The 26,494-nt window shown below is 41.6% G+C and overlaps 1 protein-coding gene across 2 annotated transcripts in view; it reads right to left on the bottom strand.

Annotated features, from left to right (window-relative positions):
- The window catches only part of mbtps2 (membrane-bound transcription factor peptidase, site 2), a 37,787-nt gene extending 23,510 nt beyond the window's left edge, over window positions 1-14,277 (bottom strand). Inside the window, exon 1 of one of the 2 annotated variants that reach the window (XM_060899709.1) lies at window positions 14,055-14,277. In XM_060899709.1, the coding sequence (XP_060755692.1) occupies window positions 14,055-14,129 (75 nt within the window). In that variant the 5' untranslated portion in view covers window positions 14,130-14,277. Of the gene's footprint in view, window positions 1-442; window positions 545-14,054 lie in introns of those variants that run through there. The other variant, XM_060899710.1, reaches the window with a different exon arrangement.
- Between the last annotated feature and the right edge of the window lie 12,217 nt (window positions 14,278-26,494).

The raw sequence follows: 26,494 nt of genomic DNA, 5'->3' as shown, positions 1-26,494 counted from the left end.
CGACATTAGATAATAACGGAAACAGTTATAATAGGGCAAAAGTTTGCACCCCCGCCATCATGGTTTAAAAATTTTTTTTTTTTTTTTTGGGGGGGGGGGGGGGGGGGGGGGGGGTTTACACCCATCTAGAAAACTTGATGCACTAAATTAAAATATTTTTATTTGGTCAAAAAGGGGATGCTGGGGGCGATGTTGAGCATGCCTTGCGAGTAGACGTGTCTACTGGAGCTCCTGCAAAATCTTATTAAATTCATATTATTGTGAACCTTACAATAATTTAGTTATACGGCCACCTCGGGTATAAAGTGTTCAATAGCATTTCTACAATGTCAAAGCCTTCTAAAGAGCTAAGAGAATGCCGATCGACGGCGAGAAACACTGCCAACTCTACGGCTACTAACTCTGAAGCAGATGCTAATACTAAGAACATGGAGACGCTTACAAAAGCAGTTGGTGCAATACAAGCTTCAATCGACTCGTTCCGTGAGGAAAATCGTGCATCCATTGCCTCTCTACAAACAACGCTAAATGCACTTGGCCAGAGAATCGCGAGTGTGGAGGAGGGAGTGAATGAACTTGATAAAAGAATGGACTGTGTCAAGCTAGCACAAGCCACACTAGCTAAAGAGAACAGTGTGCTGAGAGACAAGGTAATGTACTTGGAAAATTACACAAGAAGACAGAACATTCGAATTGTAGGGATTAAAGAAAATGTGGAAGGGCCAAAGCCAACAGAGTTCATTACTAAACTTCTTCTGGAATTGTTGGGAGAAGACAATTTTCAACCGCAATTGTGCCTGGATAGAGCCCACAGGAGCTTAGCCCCCAAGCCTGGGGAGGGCGACAGACCACGACCATTCATTGTAAAGCTACATCACTTCCAGACCAAAGAGCAGATACTGCGGCTTGCCCGGGAGAAAGGTACGCTTACCTACAATGGATCGAGAGTCCACATTTTCCCCAACTTCAGCCCAGATGTCAACAAGCGACGCGCCGCCTTCTCCGTATCCAAACAGATGCTTCACACAGCCAAGATCAAGTTCGCTATGTACTACCCGGCCACACTGCAGTTCAGCCACAACAATAAGAATATGAGGTTCACCGATCCCCGGGAAGCTCTTGCTTTCATCAGTAACAACATCGTTGGGTCTTCTCAATCTCCAGCTTCAGGTCTTCCCGAGGACAATTAAGGTGACGGGTCAAATGTAAGATTGATACGCTAGGCTACTCCTACCTAGCTTGACCAGGGGGAAAGGAAATATTTCGTTCTATGTGATTATGTTCCATGAACCACGACCGGCCTTCATGCAACTGATTAAGACATTAATGTTATGAGCATACGGTCAAAGACTTTCTCCTCTCCACTGTAATCAATAGATTTGTACGATAGCGATTTAGTAGGCTTCATTGACAGATGTCAGATGGCGTTCAAGGTTCACAATGTTAAATGCTTGTTAAACAGCAGGAGGGATGCAAATGAGAGTTTGCGAAAATTCAAGTGTTTAAGGGGGGGTTGCCATTTTATGGCACTAGGGTTTTGTTTACTACAACCCCGATTCCAAAAAAGTTGGGACAAAGTACAAATTGTAAATAAAAACGGAATGCAATGATGTGGAAGTTTCAAAATTCCATATTTTATTCAGAATAGAACATAGATGACATATCAAATGTTTAAACTGAGAAAATGCATCATTTAAAGAGAAAAATTAGGTGATTTTAAATTTCATGACAACAACACATCTCAAAAAAGTTGGGACAAGGCCATGTTTCCTGCTGTGAGACATCCCCTTTTCTCTTTACAACAGTCTGTAAACGTCTGGGGACTGAGGAGACAAGTTGCTCAAGTTTAGGGATAGGAATGTTAACCCATTCTTGTCTAATGTAGGATTCTAGTTGCTCAACTGTCTTAGGTCTTTTTTGTCGTATCTTCCGTTTTATGATGCGCCAAATGTTTTCTATGGGTGAAAGATCTGGACTGCAGGCTGGCCAGTTCAGTACCCGGACCCTTCTTCTACGCAGCCATGATGCTGTAATTGATGCAGTATGTGGTTTGGCATTGTCATGTTGGAAAATGCAAGGTCTTCCCTGAAAGAGACGTCGTCTGGATGGGAGCATATGTTGCTCTAGAACCTGGATATACCTTTCAGCATTGATGGTGTCTTTCCAGATGTGTAAGCTGCCCATGCCACACGCACTAATGCAACCCCATACCATCAGAGATGCAGGCTTCTGAACTGAGCGCTGATAACTTGGGTCGTCCTTCTCCTCTTTAGTCCGAATGACACGGCATCCCTGATTTCCATAAAGAACTTCAAATTTTGATTCGTCTGACCACAGAACAGTTTTCCACTTTGCCACAGTCCATTTTAAATGAGCCTTGGCCCAGAGAAGATGTCTGCGCTTCTGGATCATGTTTAGATACGGCTTCTTCTTTGAACTATAGAGTTTTAGCTGGCGACGGCGGATGGCACATGAATTGTGTTCACAGATAATCTCATCTCATTATCTCTAGCCGCTTTATCCTTCTACAGGGTCGCAGGCAAGCTGGAGCCTATCCCAGCTGACTACGGGCGAAAGGCGGGGTACACCCTGGACAAGTCGCCAGGTCATCACAGGGCTGACACATAGACACAGACAACCATTCACACTCACATTCACACCTACGGTCAATTTAGAGTCACCAGTTAACCTAACCTGCATGTCTTTGGACTGTGGGGGAAACCGGAGCACCCGGAGGAAACCCACGCGGACACGGGGAGAACATGCAAACTCCACACAGAAAGGCCCTCGCCGACCCCGGGGCTCGAACCCAGGACCTTCTTGCTGTGAGGCGACAGCGCTAACCACTACACCACCGGTGTTCACAGATAATGTTCTCTGGAAATATTCCTGAGCCCATTTTGTGATTTCCAATACAGAAGCATGCCTGTATGTGATGCAGTGCCGTCTAAGGGCCCGAAGATCACGAGCACCCAGTATGGTTTTCCGGCCTTGACCCTTACGCACAGAGATTCTTTCAGATTCTCTGAATCTTTTGATGATCTTATGCACTGTATGGTAGATGATGATATGTTCAAACTCTTTGCAATTTTACACTGTCAAACTCCTTTCTGATATTGCTCCACTATTTGTCGGCGCAGAATTAGGGGGATTGGTGATCCTCTTCCCATCTTTACTTCTGAGAGCCGCTGCCACTCCAAGATGCTCTTTTTATACCCAGTCATGTTAATGACCTATTGCCAATTGACCTAATGAGTTGCAATTTGGTCCTCCAGCTGTTCCTTTTTTGTACCTTTAACTTTTCCAGCCTCTTATTGCCCTTGTCCCAACTTTTTTGAGATGTGTTGCTGTCATGAAATTTCAAATGAGCCAATATTTGGCATGAAATTTCAAAATGTCTCACTTTCGACATTTGATATGTTGTCTATGTTCTATTGTGAATACAATATCAGTTTTTGAAATTTGTAAATTATTGCATTCCGTTTTTATTTACAATTTGTACTTTGTCCCAACTTTTTTGGAATCGGGGTTGTACATGTGCATTGTTACTATGCGTGTTTTCTGTATGTTAATTTATTTTGTGCATCCATTAATATCTTAAATCATTCAAGATGGATTAACATTGATATATTTCAAGTGTTTAGCCCTAATGGCACATGATACTTCCAATTCAATCTCAGGTAACAGGGATGTGAATATTATAAAAGTTGGAATGTTAAGGGTCTCAATCATATGGTAAAAAGGAAAAAGGTTCTCTCACATCTACAACATCTTGGTGTGGGCATAGCAATGCTACAGGAAACTCATCTTCGAAATAGAGATCATCTTAGGATTCATAAAGATTGGGTTGGCCAGATGTTTCATTCAAAATTTGACAGTAAAAGTAGAGGAGCAGCCATCCTTATTCATAAAAATATTCAATTTAATGTTACTAACACTATTTCTGATCCAAATGGTAGATATGTGATGGTAGTAGGAAAGCTATAACTCCCTGTCATATTAGTTAATATTTATGCCCCTAACAGTGATGAGTGTTTAAGAGGATGCTAAGCTCTATTCCTAACCTAGGCTACATCCACACGACAACGGCAACGAGATGTTATTTAAAAATATATCGCGTCCAAATGGGCAACAATCAGTAAAATATCAGGTCCATATGGCAACGCAACGCTTGCTGAAAACGATGCAATACACATGCCACACCTCTAGGGGCACTGTAAGACGGTCCCTTCGGAGACACCAGAACAATAGAAGTAGTAACGACGCATGCGCATAAACTATTATGCGCGAGACTTCATATTAGCCACAAAGTCAGGAAAATCTGTTTGTAAAATTACGTTATAATGACCAAATACAATGAAAAGTATTTTTCCAGTCTCACCTGTGAAAGGTAATCCCATGTGATCTCGTTTGGACAGAAAACCTGTTGGTACAGTTAAACGCAGCTAATCTTTATTCTCCGCTTTGACCTATCCAAAATGGCGGCGAGGATGACGTATGATTCTACGCGGAAGGCGGCGTCTTCAATGGTCCGGAATAAATTGAATGATACACGTTGATGGATTAATTTGTTGTTTCTCACCTGTGAAAGGTAATCCCATATGATCTCGTTTGGACGGTAAACCTGTTGGTACAGTTAAAACGCAGCTAATCTATTCTCCGCTTTGACCTCTCCAATATGGCGGCGAGGATGACGCATGACTCTACGCGGAAGGCGGCGTCTTTAATGGGCCGGAATAAATTGGATTAATTTGCTCCTCTACGCCCTTTTTGAGGAATGTATTGTCGGACTTAAATCAACATCTGAAGAGGTGAGATCGCTCCTTTTTCCCCCTATTTTTGCTGGCGGCATTGCACCATTACACAATAAATATTCACAGTGAAAATATTTTGTAAGCGCGTTTCATGAACCAAGTTATAGGATTTGTTGACAACTCGCATCGCAATGAGAAGATCATTGGCACTACTGGTGTTAAGAATCAGACCATTTCATAAATGAATATTTTGCTGTAGAGCTGCAGTGTTTGTACAATTGCATGTTTTTGCTTCACTATTACTGTCACTATTCTGCTTCTTGCATTACTACTGTGAACTAACACTGAACATAATAATAATAATAATAATAATAATAATAATATCCAAGCTCGTGTTTCACTCTCACTAGTGCTCTGTAAGGCTTTTTCCTGGTGATATTCGTTACACTTCTACCCTGCGTGAAGCACTCACAGTCATGTGGTTGTGACGTCATCATAAACAAATCCGTTCTACTCATCCAGACGACTTCACAACGTCAACGTTGCCAGATCTTTCCACTCTGGAACCCGTTCTCAAAAAGATTGCGTTTTGGGCACCCAAAACGCCGGTGCCGTGTGGACGCCAGGCCTAAACGATAAGCAATTGTATCGGAGTCACCTGAATCCGTTGCCGTGTGGACAGGGCCCTAGACACTCACCATCTTGTGTTATCTGGGGATTACAATCTGGTAATGGACCCAGATTGGGATCGTTCACCTCACTCAGGCCCTGTCCACACGGCAACGGATTCAGGTGAATCCGATAAAATTGTTTATCGTTTCAGCCTGGCGTCCACACGGCACCAGCGTTTTGGGTGCCCCAAAACGAAATCTTTTGAGAACGGGTTCCAGAGTGGAAAGATCTGGCAACGGCGCCGTTGCGAAGTCGTCTGGATGAGTAGAACGGATTTGTTTACGATGACGTCACAACCACATGTGCTTCACGCCGGGTAGAAGTGTAACGAACTCGATGCGAGTTGTCAACAAATCCTATAACTTGGTTCATGAAACGCGCTTACAAAATATTTTCACTGTGAATATTTATTGTGTAATGGTGCAAAGTGAGAGAGAGAGAGAGAGAGAGAGAGAGAGAGAGAGTTAGGGCAGAGTCAATCCCGCCAGCAAAAATAGGGAAAAAAAAGGAGCGACCTCACCTCTTCAGATGTTGGTTTAAGTCCTACAATACATTCCTCAAAAAGGGCGTAGAAGAACAAATTAATCCATCAATGTGTAGCATTCAATTTATTCCGGACCATTAAAGACGCCGCCTTCCGCGTAGAATCATACGTCATCCTCGCCACCATATTGGATGGGTCAAAGTGGAGAATAAAGATGCCTCATTCATGTGCTGCGTTTAACTGTACCAAAAGGTTTGCCGTCCAAATGAGATCACATGGGATTACCTTTCACAGGTGAGACTGGAAAAATACTTTTCATTGTATTTGGTCATTATAATGTAATTTTACGAACAGATTTTTCTGACTTTGTGGCTAATATGAAGTCTCGCGCATAATAGTTTATGCGCATGCGTCCTTACTTCTTCTATTGTTCTGGTGTCTCCGAAGGGACCGTCTTACAGCGCCCCTAGAGGTGTGGCATGTGTATAGCATCGTTTTCAGCAAGCGTTGCGTTGCCATATGTACCTGATATTTTACTGATCCGTTGCCCATGTGGATGCGATATTTTTTTTTAATAACATCTCGTTGCCGTTGTCATGTGGATGTAGCCTCAGTCTCTAGACCAACTAAATCAGTAAAAGTAGTGCAAGCATTTATGGATGTACATAAATTGATAGACCCATGGAGATTTAAAAATCCCACCAAGAGGGAGTATTCTTTTTTCTCTAATGTACACAAATCTTTTTCCAGAATAGATTTTTTTAGTGGATCCTTTTCTCCTAAATGCCATTTCTGATTGTAAATATAATCCAATTATGATTTCCGATCATGCCCCTGTGAGTATGACCATAAAACTCCCATCTCAAAGGCCAAGACGGACATGGCGACTTGATCCTCTGCTGCTTGCTGACGATGTTTTTGTGCAGTTTGTTTCAGAACAAATAGATATCTACTTGGATATAAACATGACTGACGACATTTCAGCATCAACTTTAAGGGAGGCACTTAAGGCATATCTTAGAGGACAGATCATTGCCCACAGTGCATATACTAGGAAAGTCCACCAAAATAACATCACAGATCTGTCCTCTAGAATTAAAGCTTTGGATAGCCTTATATCTAGCTCTCCAACCCCCGATAGGATGAAAGCGAGAGTTAGTTTACAGACTGAAGCTGATCTTCTATTAACTACTGAGGCAGAAAGGCTAATCTTTAAGTCCCATAGTCGATTTTATGAAGAGGGTGATAAACCTTCCAAACTATTGGCTAGTCAGCTTCGTCAAAAAGCAGCATCCCATGTCACTTCACAAATTAGATTACCTGATGGTGTATTAAGTGAGGATCATCAAACCATCAACAATAATTTTAAAAAGAGTTCTACTCCAAATTATATTCGTCAGATTTAGATCTAGATCAGCAACAATGACACTTTTTTCTGTAACTTAAACATCCCCACTATTGACTCTGACACAGAAGAAAAATTAGAACAACCTATCACTGTAGAAGAAGAAATCACTGCAATAATGTCTCTACAAAGTGGTAAAGCCCCTGGTCCTGACGGATTCCCCAATGAATTTTATAAAAAAAATTTAAGGAACAATTGGCCCCACTTCTTCTTTCAGTTTATAAAGAATCAGTAAGAAAAAAAGTTCTCCCACCCACACTCTGTCAATCATCCATCACACTACTACTGAAGAAAAACAAGGATCCACTTGATTGCGCATCATACAGACCCATCAGTTTAACAAACTGTGATGGTAAAATATTTTCTAAAGTCACTGCACTTCGCCTTGAGTCAGTCCTTCCTTATTTAATATCTGAGGACCAGACTGGATTTATCCAGGATAGGCAGTCCTATTTTAACTTGAGGCGCCTGTTCAATATTATATATACACTAAGCCCAATAAACCAACCCCAGAAGCCATTATATCACTTGATGCTGAAAAGGCATTTGATAGGGTTGAGTGGGATTATCTCTTCCATACACTACGAAGATTTGGATTTGGCCATAAGTTTATTAAATTGATTAAGTTGATATACACAGATCCAACTGCATCAGTTTGCACCAATTCAATCTCTTCTGATTATTTTTCTCTTCACAGAGGTACCAAACAAGGTGGTCCATTACTTTTTGTTTTAGCTATAGAGCCATTGTCAATAGCTTTAAAGGATATGGGACATGGATTTTTACCTGGGCATAATTATGTATAAAGGACATAAGAAATGCCATCTAAATCACTGCAGGGCGTCAAAAATGTGAAAATCATCACATTATTCAAGTTTTTCTATACATCAGCGTAAAACAAGGATTCATTAATGAGCTAGGTGGTCACGTGACCCGCGACGTCACAAAAACTTTCCAAGGAGCCAGCGCTTGGGAATCTAATGTAAACAGGTTACCGAAATGGACACCATCGACAGTGATATTCCCGATGTTTCACAGAGATGTGAAGTTAGACCTTATCAATTCGAACTGATAGCTGGAAATTCACATGAGCATAGATCTTGTCTTTACTCTGACGGGTCAGATGATTCTGAGAGTGAGAGTTCATTCAGCCCTCATGAAACTGAAAGCGGTCGGCTCGATAACACTTCCTGGTAAGTTAAAAACAATTCTGCTCAAAGGCTAATGATCTGTTGAAAGAAGTATCATTTTTGTGTCATACATTGAAAGTTCATCATAGATCTAGCTAAAGTCCGTTGCAAGCTAGTTTTTTTTTGCTGATATTTTTCGAGATTGATTGAGATAAAATGCTTCCAGAGTCCGAGATGAAAACATTCAAAATGGCGAAACGAGTCAGAATTATGATAATCAACTAATCCTTACCTCGGCTTTCAGACGCTTAGCGCAGAGGTCTTCAGCAGGGGGGTCGCGAAATCGCACCGGATCACTCATATCAACAAAAATATTCCTGCCCTGTCCCCTGGCCTCCGTGCAGGGATGCAAACAGCGCGCCTTTCGGCAGATGCCACCTTTTTCATGGCTGAATCGCGCAGATCCGATTAAAAAAAATAAAAAAATAGCGATGTTGGTTCATGGAGCATGAGGCATGAAGTGTAAGGATGAGAGAGAGGCGGTTTGGGTCGGGAAGCTGCGCGCATTTGTGCAGCCTGGCGCAGGTGTGCACGGCTTCCCGATTTTAACTGTTTTTTTTCTCACCCTTATGCTTCCTGTTTCATGTTTCATGAATTAATATCGCTCAGTACCTGAGTATTAATGTTGAAAGAATCCTTAGTGAAATGGTCCGAATACAGTTTGTGGGAAACAGTAGGTGCAAAGTTTTTTTCAACAGGTGTTCTGTAAAGTTGTCCTACTAAGCCTACTGCGCATGCGCGAAGCCTACTGCGCATGCGCAGGTGAGCCCACACTTTCCTCAGCTTCGGGTCCTTGGGGAATGCAAAAAAAACTTACTCCAGGGCATTTCCCATTGGAATTATTGCAACCATAAGCAGCACAATACACCATGATGTCCAATGTATGATGTCCAATGTACTTTAAAGACTATAAAAACAATTTTCTTGTCATCCACTTCTCCATTCATCTACCCGCTTGTGCTGTGCCTGAAAGTTTTTGTGACGTATGATCACGTGACAGCGGCTCTTCCGGTTGCAAAAAATGCATATCGGAAGTCGAGCAGAAATGCCATATACCGTATTTTCCGGACTATACGTCGCTCCGGAGTTTAAGTCACATCAGCCAAAAAATGCATTATGAAGACGAAAAAAACATATATACGTCGCACCGGACTATAAGTCGCACTTTTTTGAAGGGTTATTCTATCCATAGAATCTGTGATTGTATCTGATAAGCGGCGCGTGGTTACTGCGCGACTGCATTGTTTATTTAATAAACGAACAGCTGAGCAGTGATAACGTGCCCTTTGCCCTGTAAGTAGCCTAGTCTGATTATTTTAAATATCTACTACTATCTTTAATACTATCACTATCGTTATTACTAATAGCATATATTATTATTATTATAACTAATATTAGTAGCCTATTACTGATGCATTAATCAGTTTGCTTTTAGATTATTTTTACCGGTAGGGCTTATTATCGCCCCATGGCTCTTTCATCTGTGTTATTAAAGCTGTAGTCATCATCGAGGAGAGTCATTCTTCATTTTTGTCGAATTTTATTTCATTAAATCAGAGGTCAAGTAGGCTATAGGTATATCATCTCCAAAGACAACCGTCTAGTGAAAAAAAAAAACAACCGCTTTTAAATACCCTACTTAAATCCTTAAAAAGAGTAATTTAACTCATGTCTTGTGTGATCTGATCTCCAATGGTGAAATAAACCAGTTGTGATATGAGTAGTCTGTTATTTTAGAAGATAAATTTAATATATAATTTAATATATAGCCTAATAAAAATAATATTTTATAACATATCACGACATATTACTGTCTGTAACTGTTCGTCACTAAAGCGTTTTCTAAGATCATAATGTCTGATATTATTTTTTTTTTTACACACACAATAAGCGCATGTGCGTAAAGTTATAGTAAACCACCCCCCACCTTTTTTTTTTTTGAGTCGCCGGACCCACCCACCTCCTGCGTTCCGGGACCTCCCACTTCACAAATTAAGCACTGCCTAAAATCATTACATAACTTATTTAAATAACTATAGCCCTATCATTAATAATAAAACACAGGTCAATCAAGCTGGCGATTTCACTCCAAATCAGCAAATCCATTGAATTCCTCATCCTCGGTGTCGCTTCTGAACAACTCTGCCAACTCCAGCGGCAGACGAAGCGCCGTTTCCTCTTCTTCTGCGTGCCTGTCGTCAGACTCAGCATCAGCTCCAGTTATTCCGCGGTGAAAAAAACAAAACAAAACATATATACGTCGCACCGGAGTATAAGTCGCATGGCTAGCCGAACCATGAAAAAAAGTGCGACTTATAGTCCGAAAAATACGGTAATCATCACGAATATAACGATTTTGCTGAATTTAATAGATGATTTTGTATTTGTTGATGCAATTAATTCATATTTTTAATGGAAAGAAACTGATATAGCGTGCGTTTATGTTTCATGTCCCATATCCTTTAAGAAACAATGGTAACATAAAAGGTATAGAACATGGGGGCCTAACCCAGTCAGTGCGTTTACATGCACATCCAAATCGAGCTACCGTCGGTAATCGAGCTAAGGGTCCCAGCAGGGGTGCCAGAGAAATCCAATCCTACATGCACACAAGGAAATCGAGCTATTGTGTGAGGTACATTGTGCACCCGAGCCACAGGTGGCGCTACACGCCCCATTGTGTTGGTACACTTCCGGTTGTCGTCATGAAGAAGAGCTATTCAAGAGTATAAACAAAGTCATCAATTCCGTGTTCACAAGAAGAACGACAATGTTCGTTCTCCTTGTTCCTCCTGACCTCTTCTGCTGCTCGCTACTACTACTGTTGTCATGCCGACCGAGGCTGTTGCGTTTCCTGCTTGTGGTCTCGTCACTCGTCACTTCCGGAAGGGGCAATGCTGAAGTAAGTAGCTCGACTACGTAGCTCGATAGGGTTTACATGCACTAAGTAGCTCGGCTACAATCGCATAATCTAGGTCGCGTAGCTCGATTACGAGAAATCCAGTTCGGTTCGATTTCAGCCGAGCTAAGGTGTTTCCATGGCATTTAGAACTTCGATTTCAGTCGAGCTACGGCAGAAATTCGATTTTCTCTATGTGCATGTAAACGCACTGACTGTCTCACTATATGCTGATGACCTATTATTGTATATCACCAATCCCATCACAGGTATACCTGAGGTCCTAACTGTCCTGGAAAACTTTGGAAAAATATCAGGCTACAAACTCAATTATAGTAAAAGCGAGTACTTTCCCATTAACAAAGGTGCTGAAACACATCCAAACCTACCATTTAGCTCTCAATTCACTCCTTTACATATCTGGGGGTAAAGGTTACCAAATCATACCATCATCTTTTTAGGAATAATTTTGCTGCTCTTCTAGAACATACCAAAACAGACATCAAACGCTGGTCCACCCTACCGTTATCTCTCATCGGGAGAATAAATTCTGTAAAGATGAATGTAATAGACCTACCTAAATATCTTTATCAAGCTATACCTATTTTCATACCACTTTCATTTTTTAAAGTTGTTCAATCAGGCTGTTTCCCCTTTTATTTGGCATAATAAATCAGTACGCATATGGAAAGAATTTTTGGAGAGACGAAAAACCTGTGGTGGACTCTCTTTACCAAATCTTCGTTCATATTATTGGGCTGCAAACCTGAATACTATCTCCCTATGGTTAAAGGACTGGAATGGCAGGTACCCAGCATGGCTTCAGATTGAACAAGCCACAAGTCGTCCTTACTCACTTCCCGCTTTACTCTGCGCATCTTTGCCATCAGTTGTTAATAATGTGAGTGGAAATGTAATTGTTACCCAATCATTACGTATCTTGAAGCAATTTAAGAAATGCTTGGGTGCCCAAAACATGTCCTTTCATTTGCCTATAGCGAATAATCACCTTTTCCACCCATCATTGTTAGACAGGGGCTTCCAGACCTGGCATGATAAAGGTATCCATAGCATTAGCGATTTGTATATTGATAATACTTTTGCAAGTTTTGAACAACTGTCCACAAAATATGAACTGGCACTCATTTCTTTCGCTATTTACAAATCAGGGATTTTGTAAGCAAGAAATTTGCCAATTTTCCAAATACCCCTCCTTTGTCCTGTTTCGACCTGTTTAAGAAAGGTAGGGTGTCAATAATTTATTCTGCAATAATGGATACACTTAGTCCCTCTGTTTCCCAAATCCGGGAGCAATGGGGATATGACATGGGGATCCCACTTTCAGATGAAGAATGGGATATGGCTTTGCTGGGGATCCATTCGTCTTCTATCTGTTCAAGACATGCCTTGATCCAGTTTAAGGTCTTACATAGGCTACACTTTTCTAAAGTTAGACTAGCCAAAATATTTCCAGATATAAACACTACTTGTGACAGGTGCAAACAGGCCCCAGCCACCAACTACCATATGCTATGGTCTTGTCAAAAATTGTCATCTTTCTGGGATTCCTTTTTTGACACAATCTCTAAGGCATATAATTGTAATTTTCAGCCCTGTCCTAAAATCGGCATCTTTAGTGTTGCATCACGTACAGATGGGTCTATTCTTCCAGCTTACCTTCAGAGGGTTATTGCCTTTTTTTCTTTGTTAGCTAGGCGTGCCATTCTCTTTAAATGGAAGGATTCAAATCCTCCAACAAATAAATCAATGGATCAGAGATGTTATGTTAAATATAAAGCTGGAAAAGATCAGATGCACTCTGAATGGCTCTGTTAATAAGTTTTACAAAATGTGGGACCTTTTCATAAAATATGTGAATTTGTTACCTGGCCTGGAACTGTAAGTGTATATCACTTGCTTATACTTATTGTATTTATTATCCATCTTGCTGATATGTCAAATTATACAATGGATCACCAATCTTTTTTTTTCTCTTCTGTAGTTGATTGTTTGTGTATGTTTTGTTGTTGTTTTTTCTTTCTTCTTGTCTGTCCTGAGTAACATCTTTTGGTGTGGTCATCATTTTGGCCACAAAGCATTGTAAAATCTTTAATTGCATTGCGAATTTAATGACAAAAACACCATAAATAAAGTGTTAAAAAAGGGGATGCTATCTTTTTGCACTACAGTGTCTGTAAACTAAGCAGATTGATATCTGATACTTGATTTTCACTTAATTCTGCACTAAAAAGGAATCTGATGAATAAATAAATAAATAAATAAATCAGATTTTGTCTGATCTAAATGAGTAAATTTATTACATAATTTAAGGTCCAACTGACCATGAAGCTCCTGGGACTAGATTAACAAAACAAATAAGTGTTTGCTAAAAACAAAGTGTCTGTAATAAACATAACTGCAATAAGTAATTATTTTTAGTATCAGTCATCACACTAGTATGCATAAAAACACAACGAGCTCTTGGAAAGCTAACAGTTTAGCCGCAACAGAGAATGGGTTCAATCCCAAACAGCGCCACGTTGCCTTTCATAGAGGCTTCTGTCACGTGCAAAACAACTGCTTCCTCCGCCCTACCAAGTGCACTACATATCCAACAGGAAGCAGTTTGTTATTCAGCCATGAACTTTACCCTGAGCAGAGTGTCCATGAGATAAACCGAGCACCATCCTCCCATCACACACACCACCACCGACACCGGGATCATCTCCACCACCGCCGCAGGCGCGTGCGCTTCACTGAACACCGTACACACAGAGTTAAGGGCACGCGGTGCCCGGAAACACACATTCGTATATCCAAGCACGCTCACAAAACCACAAACACGGCTGACCGACTGGTTGCAAGGCACCGCTTCCGGGTTTGCGTAATGACGTCACCTCCCAGTAAACGCACGACGCAGAGTCAAACTGATCAGTTGAGCTAGTGCAGCGGTTCCCAAAGTGGGGGTCGCGGAGGGACTCCAGGGGGGTCGCGGAGAGACGGGACTGTTTGCATGACACAGAAAAAAAAAACGGGCATTGGAATGTTTTGAATGGCGTCGGAATGTTGGTAATGCGTCAGCCGGCAGAGAGTCATTAAATCAGTCTATAGAACCCAATCACCCCCTTTCACTCCATAATCGCTCCCCGCCCTCCAATATGAATTTCATTCAGTGTATAGCTGCCACGGTCATTAGAATTCAATTGCTCCCTTTCACTCAGTAATCGCGCTCCGCCCTTGAATATTAATTCAATATTAATTCGATATTGTTGTTGTTATTAGCAAACCCTCCTCCTGTGAATACAAACTGTATAAAACAGGTCCCTATTTTGAGATTCAGAACAAAACATCGGACGGCGACTTTATGACAACATGGACAAGTTTCTACACGTGCTTCCTACAAAACGCAAGGCTGCTGCACAGGACGAGTTCCCATGCACTTCGGCAGCGAAAAAGATAAGGCGGTATGATGATGCATACATCGAAATGGGCTTTACGAGCACATTGGTGGGTGGTGAGGAACGACCGCAGTGTGTTCTCTGTCTGAAGACCAAATACAGGGCAAAGTTGAACATTGAAAACGAACTAAGGGTGGCGATCTCACAGTTATCACCAAGATTTGAAAAACTCTGTACTGAAAAGCAAGCACACACAAGTCACTGAAAAAATATTCTGATGTTCTGTGTAATGTTCTGTTTTATTATGATGTGCAATGCTCTTTTGTGGATAATGCTCTTCTGTGAATAAAAAATAGCAACTTTAATATCCGTCTGATTATTATTATTATGGTTATTATTACTACACTACACACTGCATAATGGGTGGTGGTGGTGGTGGTGGGGGGGGGGGGGGGGGGGGGGGGTCGATGTCAGGGGGTCCCAAAAATATTCTGAAGTCCAAAAGGGGGTCCCCAGCCAAAAAGTTTGGGAACCACTGAGCTAGTGGCTAATGGAGAAATTGATTCTTATATGTTTATTAAAATTGTACAGAAAAAAATGTACTGTTTATTCTAAAACAAGACACCTCATTCACAATTGTCCCGATTGTAACACATTTATTTACAAAATAAAATGACCAGCTTTTTTTTAACATGATCAGCATATTTTTTTTTTAATCTTTATTGAAAACAACAGCAACAAAATACAAATAAAGTTATTAATACACATACAAACAACAAACCAAGAGCCGGGGGGAGTTTTCAAATAAAAACATTGAATAATGAGCACAAATGAAACGTTTTAGCTGCTTTCTTGTTTTTAGAGTCAGAGATGATTTTGATATACTGTTCAGTTTCCTTTTCGAATGCTATAAATGAAGGTTTTGAACGACTAAACTTGGCTTTATGAATATGGCATTTTCCTAAAATGATTAACAATTTTATTATATATAACTGTTTCTGTTTTTTGCTTTTGTTGTTATGGAAACCAAACAGTACATATTTCCAACACAGAGAAAAATCAGAGTCAAGCTTGGTTATAATGTACCGGGTTATTTCTGTCCAGAATGGGATGGTAAAGGGACATTGCCAGAACAAGTGCATTATTGTTTCCGGGTCCGTCTCACACAATGAACAGTCCACACAAATGTCTCTCTTAAACTTAAGCATATAATGCTTGGCATGATAGTATCTATGAATCAGTTTGAAAGACACCTCCCTTACTTTATTTGTAAGGAAGTATCTGTATGGGAGGTTCTACACACTGCTCCAGTTCAGGGCACCAACAAGACCAGTCCAGTACTGAACCACAGAGGGGATAGTGGTGATATCTGCCTGGAATAATGCGTGAATATTGTGATTATTGTTCTTGGATGTGACAGAGAAGCAGACATGACCCACTGAGGTCAATATGGGGTCTAGAGATAGTAAACAAACTGGTTTTTCAGCCCCTCTTAGAAGAGGGAATGGCATCCATTACAATGGCAAACTCTTTTGGGGTAACAGGAATACCAAATGTTTGGAGGAACTCAGAATAATTTAGCAGATTTCCATTATCATTGAGTAGATTACTGGGTTACTAGAATTATGTTGTTACTGAACCAGGATTGAAAAAATAAGGATTTATTTTTATATTTAATGTGCTGATTATTCCAGATGAAGCATCTATGGGGGCAGCATGGTGGTGTAGTGGTTAGCACTGTCGAGTCACAGCAAGAAGGTCCGGGTTCGAGCCCCGTGGCCGACAAGGGCCTTTCTGTGTGGAGTTTACATGTTCGCCCCATGTCCGCGTGGGTTTCCTTCTGTTTCCCCCACAGTCCAAAGACATGCAGGTTAGGTTAACTGGTGACTCTAAATTGACCGTAGGTGTGAATGTGAATGGTTGTCTGTGTCTACGTGTCAGCCCTGTGATGACCTGGCGACTTGTCCAGGGTGTACCCCGCCTTTCACCCATAGTCAGCTGGGATAGGCTCCAGCTTGCCTGTGACCCTGTAGAACAGGATAAAGCAGCTAGAGATAATGAGATGAGATGAGATGAGCGTACGTATTCAAGGCCTCCAATCATAGAGAAAATGTACCTGGGTATAAAGTTCCATGTGGATGTGGGATGATGTAGAAACTGTTTTATCCAATTAATTTTAAAGGTATTATTAAGGGTAGTAAAATCAAGAAAGTTTAGACCACCAGAATCATAAGTGACAACAGACTTTTTCACATCATGTATCTCGTTTTCCCAAATAAAACTGAACAGTAACTTATCAATGGCATTGCAGAGCTGCTTGTTGACAGACAGGGGGGTAGCTGTATATGTAAGACAGAATAATCCTTCTGCCTTCAGCTTTGTGTATAAGATCTCATATAGACCCCTTGCACAAGACGTCATGCACGACGTGATAATTACACCTGGGGGTCAAACAGACACCGTCTTTTGTGTAAACAAAACTCAATCTGTCTTCAATATGGTTCATTTTTGTGCTGTTTTTGGTTGTTCAAGTAGAGAATTAGATAAAAGATGTTACCATCTCCCCACTGTCAAGAAATATGTTAACAAAGAGAAGCAAATGCTTCAAGAACAACGAAAAAATGAGTGGTTAAAAAGAACGTGATGAGAGGAGCTAAGCCTGAAAACTACAGAGAAATTTGTGATTGGATTTAAAATGTATTTTTTAAAAAATATAAAGTCAGAAGTGAGGATGGAAGAGTTTACTTAAGAATCTCGTTTTATTTTTTCTGCTCGCATTTGAGTTAAATTCTTCATGAAAGTGTTTGATTTTCTTACAGTTGAAGCAGCTTCCTTATTTAACACGGAAAACCCAGATTGGTTTCAAACAACGTGGACATACAGTGGGGCAAAAAAGTATTTAGTCAGTCACCAACTGTGCAAGTTCTCCCACTTAAAAAGATGAGAGAGGCCTGTAATTTTCATCATAGGTACACCTCAACTATGAGAGACAAAATGAAAAAAAAATCCAGAAAATCACATTGTTTGATTTTTAAAGAATTTATTTTCAAATTATGGTGGAAAATAAGTATTTGGTCAATAACAAAAGTTCATCTCAATACTTTGTTATATACCCTTTGTTGGCAATGACAGGGGTCAAACGTTTTCTGTAAGTCTTCACAAGGTTTTCACACACTGTTGCTGGTATTTTGGCCCATTCCTCCATGCAGATCTCCTCTAGAGCAGTGATGTTTTGGGGCTGTCGCTGGGCAACATGGACTTTCAACTCCCTCCAAAGATTTTCTATGGGGTTGAGATCTGGAGACTGGCTAGGCCACTCCAGGACCTTGAAATGCTTCTTATGAAGCCACTCCTTCGTTGCCCGGGCGGTGTGTTTGGGATCATTGTCATGCTGAAAGACCCAGCCACGTTTCATCTTCAATGCCCTTGCTGATGGAAGGAGGTTTTCACTCAAAATCTCACGATACATGGCCCCATTCACTCTTTCCTTTACACGGATCAGTCGTCCTGGTCCCTTTGCAGAAAAACAGCCCCAAAGCATGATGTTTCCACCCCCATGCTTCACAGTAGGTATGGTGTTCTTTGGATGCAACTCAGCATTCTTTCTCCTCCAAAAACGACAAGTTGAGTTTTTACCAAAAAGTTCTATTTTGGTTTCATCTGACCATATGACATTCTCCCAATCCTCTTCAGGATCATCCAAATGCTCTCTAGCAAACTTCAGATGGGCCTGGAAACAGTGTGGGCTTTATAGATAATTGGGCTAATTTTGAGGGCACTGCTGGCCTGTTAGGGCGGGACGGTATCTATCCCACTCGGGAAGGTGCTGCTTTCATTTCCTGCAGCATAGGTCATAGTCTCAGAACAGGCCTAGTTAATTCCTGACAATCCAGAGCCAAGGCCAGGGAGCAAACGAACAGGCTAAACCACTGGTGCCATGGTGGCGGCCCGCGGGCCGGATCCGGCCCGAATGAACATCTAATCCGGCCCCCTTGCTGATGGCCCTCTAATCATTCGGCCAGCAGAGAGCCATCAATGTCTGCCGCACCCCATCGAACAATTATTACAGAACAATTACCTGTCTTTCACTGCCGATCGCATTGACGTCAGAGGCGGCGATTTGCCTGATGGCCCTGCCATTTGCATTGGTCCAATTCGCGCCACAGACTGTTTAAATTTTAAACAGTCTGTGGCGCGAATTGGACCGATGCGAATTGGACGACACCGAATGGACCAGGGACCTTGCCTTTTTAGTGGACATTACCGAACACCTGAACTTATTGAATGTTAATATGCAAGGTCGCAACAAACTCGTTACCGAGTATTACGACGGTGTCCGTGCGTTTCAACGTAAACTTGCGTTATGGAAGGCACAGCTCTGTCAGCGCAATGCAGCCCACTTCCCCTGTTTGAAATCTCTGTCTGTCAGTCATCAGAGCATGGACAAGTATGCAAACTTGCTTTCCGGTCTCATGCACGAGTTTGCCAATCGATTCACGGTTTTCACTGAACTGGAAAAGGACTTTGCGTTTTTTGGCTCTCCATTCACCACGGATGCTTCCGAGGTCCCCGAGGCGATGCAAATGGAACTGATAGACTTGCAATGCTGCACGCGGTTGAAGGACATGTACAAATCTGTTGGTATTGAATCATTCTACCAATCGTTGCCACCTGAGTACCCGACTATCACTGCATTTGCAGGTAAAATACTCTGTATGTTTGGGACAACATATTTATGTGAGCAGGCATTTTCAGTTATGAATATTAATAAATCGAAAATGCGCAATCGTATGACACATGGACATCTCAATGATGTCATGAAAATAGCCACGGCCCAGAGCCTGTCCCCCAATGTGGACAAGCTGGTGAAAAATAAAAGGCTTCTGGCTTCGACATGTAAAACGTAGCTGGCTTGTCTGCCCATGTAACATAGTGCTGTGAAGTAATGATTGGGAGGGTATGTTTGTGGGAGTGGGAGTTTGTGGGAGTTGTTTAAGTTAATGTACCATCTGTTATTTATGTCTTTTTATTATTAAGTTCTAGTGAATATTTAGTCACTTGGCCTGTTGGTGGAGTACTTAACCTTGGCACATCTTTTGACTTCTTTAGGGCTACTTAGGGCCATCTTTTTTAATTGGCCTAATTAGGCCTGTGTATTGACATGGTTTTATGTGCAAGTTGTCAATAAATCTGATCAAAGTAATTTACAGTTTAGTTGTGTTTTTATGTGTCCTTGTCCATTTTGTTGTTTTTTTATTATTTAAAAAAACCAAACATTTATAAATAATATTTATATTCATAAATGATATCAAATAGTATGTCTATTTGTTTAGTGTTTGGTCTTGTCACGCCGGTAATGCGGCCCCCTGAGGTCCCACTTGAAAACAATCTGGCCCCCTGACCAATTTCACCCTGGCACCCCTGGGCTAAACCGACTGTCTGTTAGCTGCACAGAGTCGTCACTCAGGGTCCACTACATTGAGACGGTGTCTGTTCCCCGAGCTCAACAAAAAGGTAGAAATTTTCAGAGAGTTTGCTCCAGTAACCTAATCAATATAAAATTAGATCATACTGACTGTACAGCTGCTGCTAGCACCTTTGATCTAAAGGTGGGGCTATTAAATATTAGATCTCTTACATCTAAAGCGCTAATGGTTAATGAACTCATTACTGATCAGGAGTTTAATGTACTTTGTTTAACTGAAACATGGATTAAGCCAAATGAATACATAACATTAAATTAAGCGAGTCCTCCTGGATACAGTTATACACACCAGCCTCGTCAAACTGGCAGAGGAGGAGGCGTTGCGGTTATTTATAATGATTATCTAGGTGTAACACAAAAACCTGGTTATAAATTTAATACATTTGAAGTTCTTCATACTCATATAATGTATGGAGCCTCGAAAAATAAGTCTACCCAGTTAATTCCATTGCTTATTATTTACAGGCCCGCGGGGCCATATTCTGAGTTTCTTTCTGAATTTGCAGATTTTATCTCAGATCTGGTTATTTCCTTAGACAAAGCTTTAGTTGTCGGAGATTTTAATATTCACTTCGATAACCCAGAAGACCCTTTAAAAACAGCGTTTGTGTCCATTTTAGATTCAGTAGGGATTAATCAGAATGCCATAGGACTGACCCATAATGGTGGTCACACCCTTGATCTAATACTAACATTCAGGTTAAACTTAGACAATATAGTCATACTTCCACAGTCTGAAGTTATCTCAGATCATTATCTCATCTCATTCAAACTATGTCTGAGTAATAATATATGCACCTCACCACACTACTGTATTAAATGTACATTCACGTCAACTACTCCACAGAGCTTTATAAATGATCTCCCAGAGTTATCAACTTTGATTGGGTCACTGTCAGCCCCTGCAGAATTTGATCAGGCAACTGAATGCTTAGAGTCAACATTCCGCCATACCTTAGATAATGTAGCTCCTCTTAAAAGGAAAATGGTTAGAGACAAAAAATTAGCACCCTGGTATAATGATGACACTCGCACATTAAAACAGACCACTCGAAAATTGGAACATAAATGGCGTCAAACAAAATTGGTAGTGTTCAAATTAGTGTGGAAGGAGAGCTTCCTGAAGTATAGAAAAGCTCTTAGTGCTGCGAGATCAACACATCTCTCCTCCCTAATAGAAGATAACAAAAATAATCCTAGATTCCTCTTTAATACTGTAGCAAAATTAACCAGGAATAAGTCCACTATAGACACATGCACACCTGCAGTATGTAGTAGCAACGACTTCATGAATTTTTTTAATGACAAAATTGAGAATATCCGACAAAAAATTCAAACTACTAATTTAAGGTCAGACAATGAAAGTGACCTTGTAGTTAACTATATAACTGTATCAGATCAAGAGTTAGAATGTTTTACTCCCCTTAAAGAAACTGAATTACTTTCATTAATCTCGGCATCAAAAGCCTCAACTTGCATACTAGATCCCTTACCTACACGTCTATTCAAACAGATAGTACCTGAAGTAATTGAACCGCTTCTAAAAATAATAAATTCTTCTCTTATGATTGGCTATATACCCAAATCCTTTAAACTAGCAGTTATCAAACCCCTGATTAAAAAACCTGACCTTGATCCCTGTCAGCTGTCCAATTATCGGCCAATATCAAACCTCCCCTTTATCTCCAAGATCCTTGAAAAAGCTGTGGCACAACAGTTATGCTCATATTTACATAGGAATAACATCCATGAAATGTATCAGTCAGGATTTAGACCTCATCATAGCACAGAGACAGCACTGGTTAAAGTAGTAAACGACCTACTGTTGGCGTCTGATCAGGGCTGTGTCTCGCTACTTGTTTTGCTTGACCTTAGTGCAGCATTTGATACCATTGATCATTCCATTCTTCTGGATAGACTAGAAAATGTTGTGGGAGTTAAGGGAATGGCCCTCTCCTGGCTCAGATCTTATTTAACTGATCGCGATCAGTATGTTGATATAAATGGTGATATTTCTAGACGTACTGAGGTAAAGTTTGGTGTTCCACAAGGTTCTGTCTTGGGTCCACTGCTTTTTTCTCTATATATGTTACCTCTGGGTGATATTATTCATAAACATTGTATTAGTTTCCACTGTTATGCTGATGACACACAGTTGTATGTCTCTGCAAAACCTGATGAGAGACACCAGCTTTATAGAATTGAGGAATGTGTTAAGGACATTAGACACTGAATGCTTATTAATTTCCTTCTGCTTAACTCTGACAAGACTGAAGTACTTGTGCTAGGACCACATACAGCTAGAAGTAAGTTTTCTGATTACACAGTAACTCTGGATCGCCTTTCTGTTTCTTCACGTGCAGCAGTAAAAGACCTCGGAGTGATTATTGACCCCAGTCTTTCATTCAAAACTCACATTGATAATATCACCCGGATAGTTTTCTTTCATCTCAGAAATATTGCTAAGATAAGAAATTTAATGTCATTACATGACATGGAAAAACTAGTCCATGCTTTCATTACCTCCAGGTTGGATTATTGTAATGCCTTACTGTCTGGATGTTCCAAAAAGTGCATAAACAAGCTCCAGTTAGTTCAAAATACAGCAGCAAGAGTCCTTACTAGAACTAGAAAATATGACCACATCACGCCTGTCTTATCCACACTGCATTGGCGCCCAATCAAATTTCGTATTGATTATAAAATACTACTATTGACCTTTAAAGCACTAAATGGTCTCGCACCACCAGAGGTGGAAAAACTGGATTGACAAAGTAAAAGTCCTGCTTAGGTTTTCCTTCTGCCTGTGCTCTCAACACAGGTGATTTCACCAATTAGCTCATCAACCTGGCTTAGGGGATGTGGTAATTAGGATCAGCTGATTCATTGAATTGGCTGGAGCAAAAATGTGGCAGGGTTTTTACTTTCTGCACCCGGGTTTTTCCACCTCTGCACACCACAGTACCCGAGTGAACTTCTGCTCCTCTATGACCCGCCACGCCTACTTAGATCAAAAGGTGCAGGCTATCTGCTGGTACCTCGTATAGTGAAGGCTACATCAGGGGGCAGAGCCTTTTCTTACAAAGCTCCACAGTTATGGAACAGCCTTCCAAGTAATGTTCGGGAATCAGACACAGTCTCAGCATTTAAGTCTAGGCTGAAAACATATCTGTTTAGTCAAGCCTTTTGTTAATGGTGTTTATGAGGTAAAGGTGTCGATCTAGAGGGTCCTCAGACATAGAGTGTTTTGGTAAACTGGGATGTATGGATGCTGTCAGTCCCCACTCGCTTGCTCACTCGAGTTTGTTGATGGTGTAGTGGCTGGCTGCTTTATGTCCTGGGGCTCCCTCATGCCTGTGTTACCTTCTGGCTCTCTCCTTTTAGTTATGCTGTCATAGTTAGTTGCCGGAGTCCCTGCTTATACTCAGTGCAATATGTATACTGTTCCTACTTATTCAGGTGACATTGGGCATACCTAACAACCCGTGTTTTCTCCCCCCCCCGCCCAAAATCTGTCCCTCTGAGTTACATGGAGTCAACAGGAAATCTTTTGGTGGAGAGGGTGGAGACCTCGACTGGCTATCATAGCCTGCAGGGAATCGGCTGTCAGACATTCTGTCGCATGTCCCAGACCCGGTGAAATGTAACTGAATTGTCTTGGCCAGCCCTAAGGGTCCCATCTGCATCTCATCATTGCTGAGGAGTGTGCTCCCATCACCCAATCAAGCATCCAGCCAGAGCAGGTCATGATATTTTTAACCATATTAACATACCATTGTTGTGTATTATGCCTGATGTCAAGACTCTTGTCTCTGCGAGCCTACCACACAGATTTAATACTTGTGTCATTTTTAGGGCATACCTAACAACCTGTGTTTTTTCTTTCTCCCCCCCCCCAATCTGTCCCTCTGAGTTACATGTTGGTCCTGGGATTGAGATGCTGGCCTCTTCTGCCCCTCGGACCTGCTTGATCCATCCTGGTGCCGTGACTGGTCAGAGTTTTATCACATCGCTCCTGTGAAGGACAGCCCCATGAGGACAGTTGAGGGATACACCTGGAGGATGCTCTGGACTCTTATAGTAATGCTTTTATGGCTGAGGACTACAGTTGACTTGCTAACTTTAGGACTGCAGTTGTCATGAACAGTTTTGCACTCAAGTTTCCATCAATGAAGAGTTACAACATCAATGAAACTGTCTTCATGTTAAAACTGTTAATGTTATAGTCATGCTGTCTGTTGTTGCCCAAATGAGGATGGGTTCCCTTTTGAGTCTGGTTCCTCTCGAGGTTTCTTTCTCATGTCGTCTGAGGGAGTTTTTCCTTGCCACCATTGCCACAGGCTTGCTCATTGGGGATAGATTAGGGACAAAATTAGCTCATGTTTTAAGTCGTTCAAATTCTGTAAAGCTGCTTTGCGACAATGTTTATTGTTAAAAGCACTATACAAATAAACTTGACTTGACTTGACTTGGCCTGGACATGTATTGGCTTAAGCAGGGGGACACGTCTGGCACTGCAGGATTTGAGTCCCTGGCGGCGTAGTGTGTTACTGATGGTAGCCTTTGTTACTTTGGTCCCAGCTCTCTGCAGGTCATTCACTAGGTCCCCCCGTGTGGTTCTGGGATTTTTGCTCACCGTTCTTGTGATCATTTTGACCCCATGGGGTGAGATCTTGCATGGAGCCCCAGATCAAGGGAGATTATCAGTGGTCTTGTATGTCTTCCATTTTCTAATAATTGCTCCCACAGTTGATTTCTTCACACCAAGCTGCTTACCTATTGCAGATTCAGTCTTCCCAGCCTGGTGCAGGTCTACAATTTTGTTTCTGGTGTCCTCTGACAGCTTTTTGGTCTTGGCCATAGTGGAGTTTGGAGTGTGACTGCTTGAGGTTGTGGACAGGTGTCTTTTATACTGATAATGAGTTCAAACAGGTGCCATTAATACAGGTAATGAGTGGAGGACAGAGGAGCCTCTTAAAGAAGAAGTTACAGGTCTGTGAGAGCCAGAAATCTTGCTTGTTTGTAGGTGACCAAATACTTATTTTACCAAGGAATTTACCAATTAATTCATTAAAAATCCTACAATGTGATTTCCTGGATTCTTTCCCCCCATTCTGTCTCTCATAGTTGAAGTATACCTATGATGAAAATTACAGGCCTCTCTCATCTTTTTAAGTGGGAGAACTTGCACAATTGGTGGCTGACTAAATACTTTTTTGCCCCACTGTAACTCAGTTTTAACAAAAAACAAAACAAGGAGTGACATGCACAATATATTCTGAAAGAACAGAAACGATTAAGAGCAGAGAGAACTGGAGCTTTGTTTCCATTATCAGAGGAACCCAGTCTTGTGCAAAATGTCACCATGTCTCTATACTAAAATGTCTCTTTTTTTTAAATCTTAAAACATATCTTCCTTTGCATTTTGCTGTGGATTCTATATTGATATTCACCAAAACCCTGGTGCTCCAAAACTGCACAGTTCCACAAACTTCTGCTGCCACATCATTCTCCTGCCACTCAACATCCTGCTGCCCATACTGACACCTAACACCTAGCTGACACTCAACATCCTACTGTCCCTACTGACACTGAACACTCTGCTGTCCCTACTGATACTGAACACCCTGCTGCCACTCAACATCCTGGTACCCATACTGACACCGAACATCCTGCTGCCACTCAACACCCTGCTGCCCCTACTGACACCAAACACCCTGCTGCCACAAACGTCCTGTTGCCCCTACTGACACCAAACACCCAACTGCCACAAACATTCTGCTGCCCTTACTGACACCGAACACCCTGCTGCCCCTCAACATCCTGCTGTCCCTACTGACACCGAACACCCTGCTGCCCCTCAACATCCTGCTGTCCCTACTGACACCGAACACCCTGCTGCCCCTCAACATCCTGCTGTCCCTGCTGACACCAAACTCCCTGCTGACACTCAACATCCTGCTGCCCCTACTGACACCAAACACCCTGCTGCCACTTAACATCCTGTCCCTACTGACACCAAGCTCCCTGCTGACACTCAACATCCTGCTGCCCCTACTGACACCAAACACCCTGCTGCCACTTAGCATCCTGCTGCCTCTACTGATACTGAACATCCTGCTGCCATTCAATATCCTAATGCCCCAGTGACACCGAACACCCTGCTGTCACTCAACATCCTGTCCCTACTGACACCAAACTCCCTGC

Source organism: Neoarius graeffei, chromosome 19 (assembly GCF_027579695.1).
Source record: "Neoarius graeffei isolate fNeoGra1 chromosome 19, fNeoGra1.pri, whole genome shotgun sequence".
NCBI classification, from domain to species: domain Eukaryota; kingdom Metazoa; phylum Chordata; class Actinopteri; order Siluriformes; family Ariidae; genus Neoarius; species Neoarius graeffei.
This window is presented reverse-complemented; position numbering and strand designations above follow the sequence as displayed.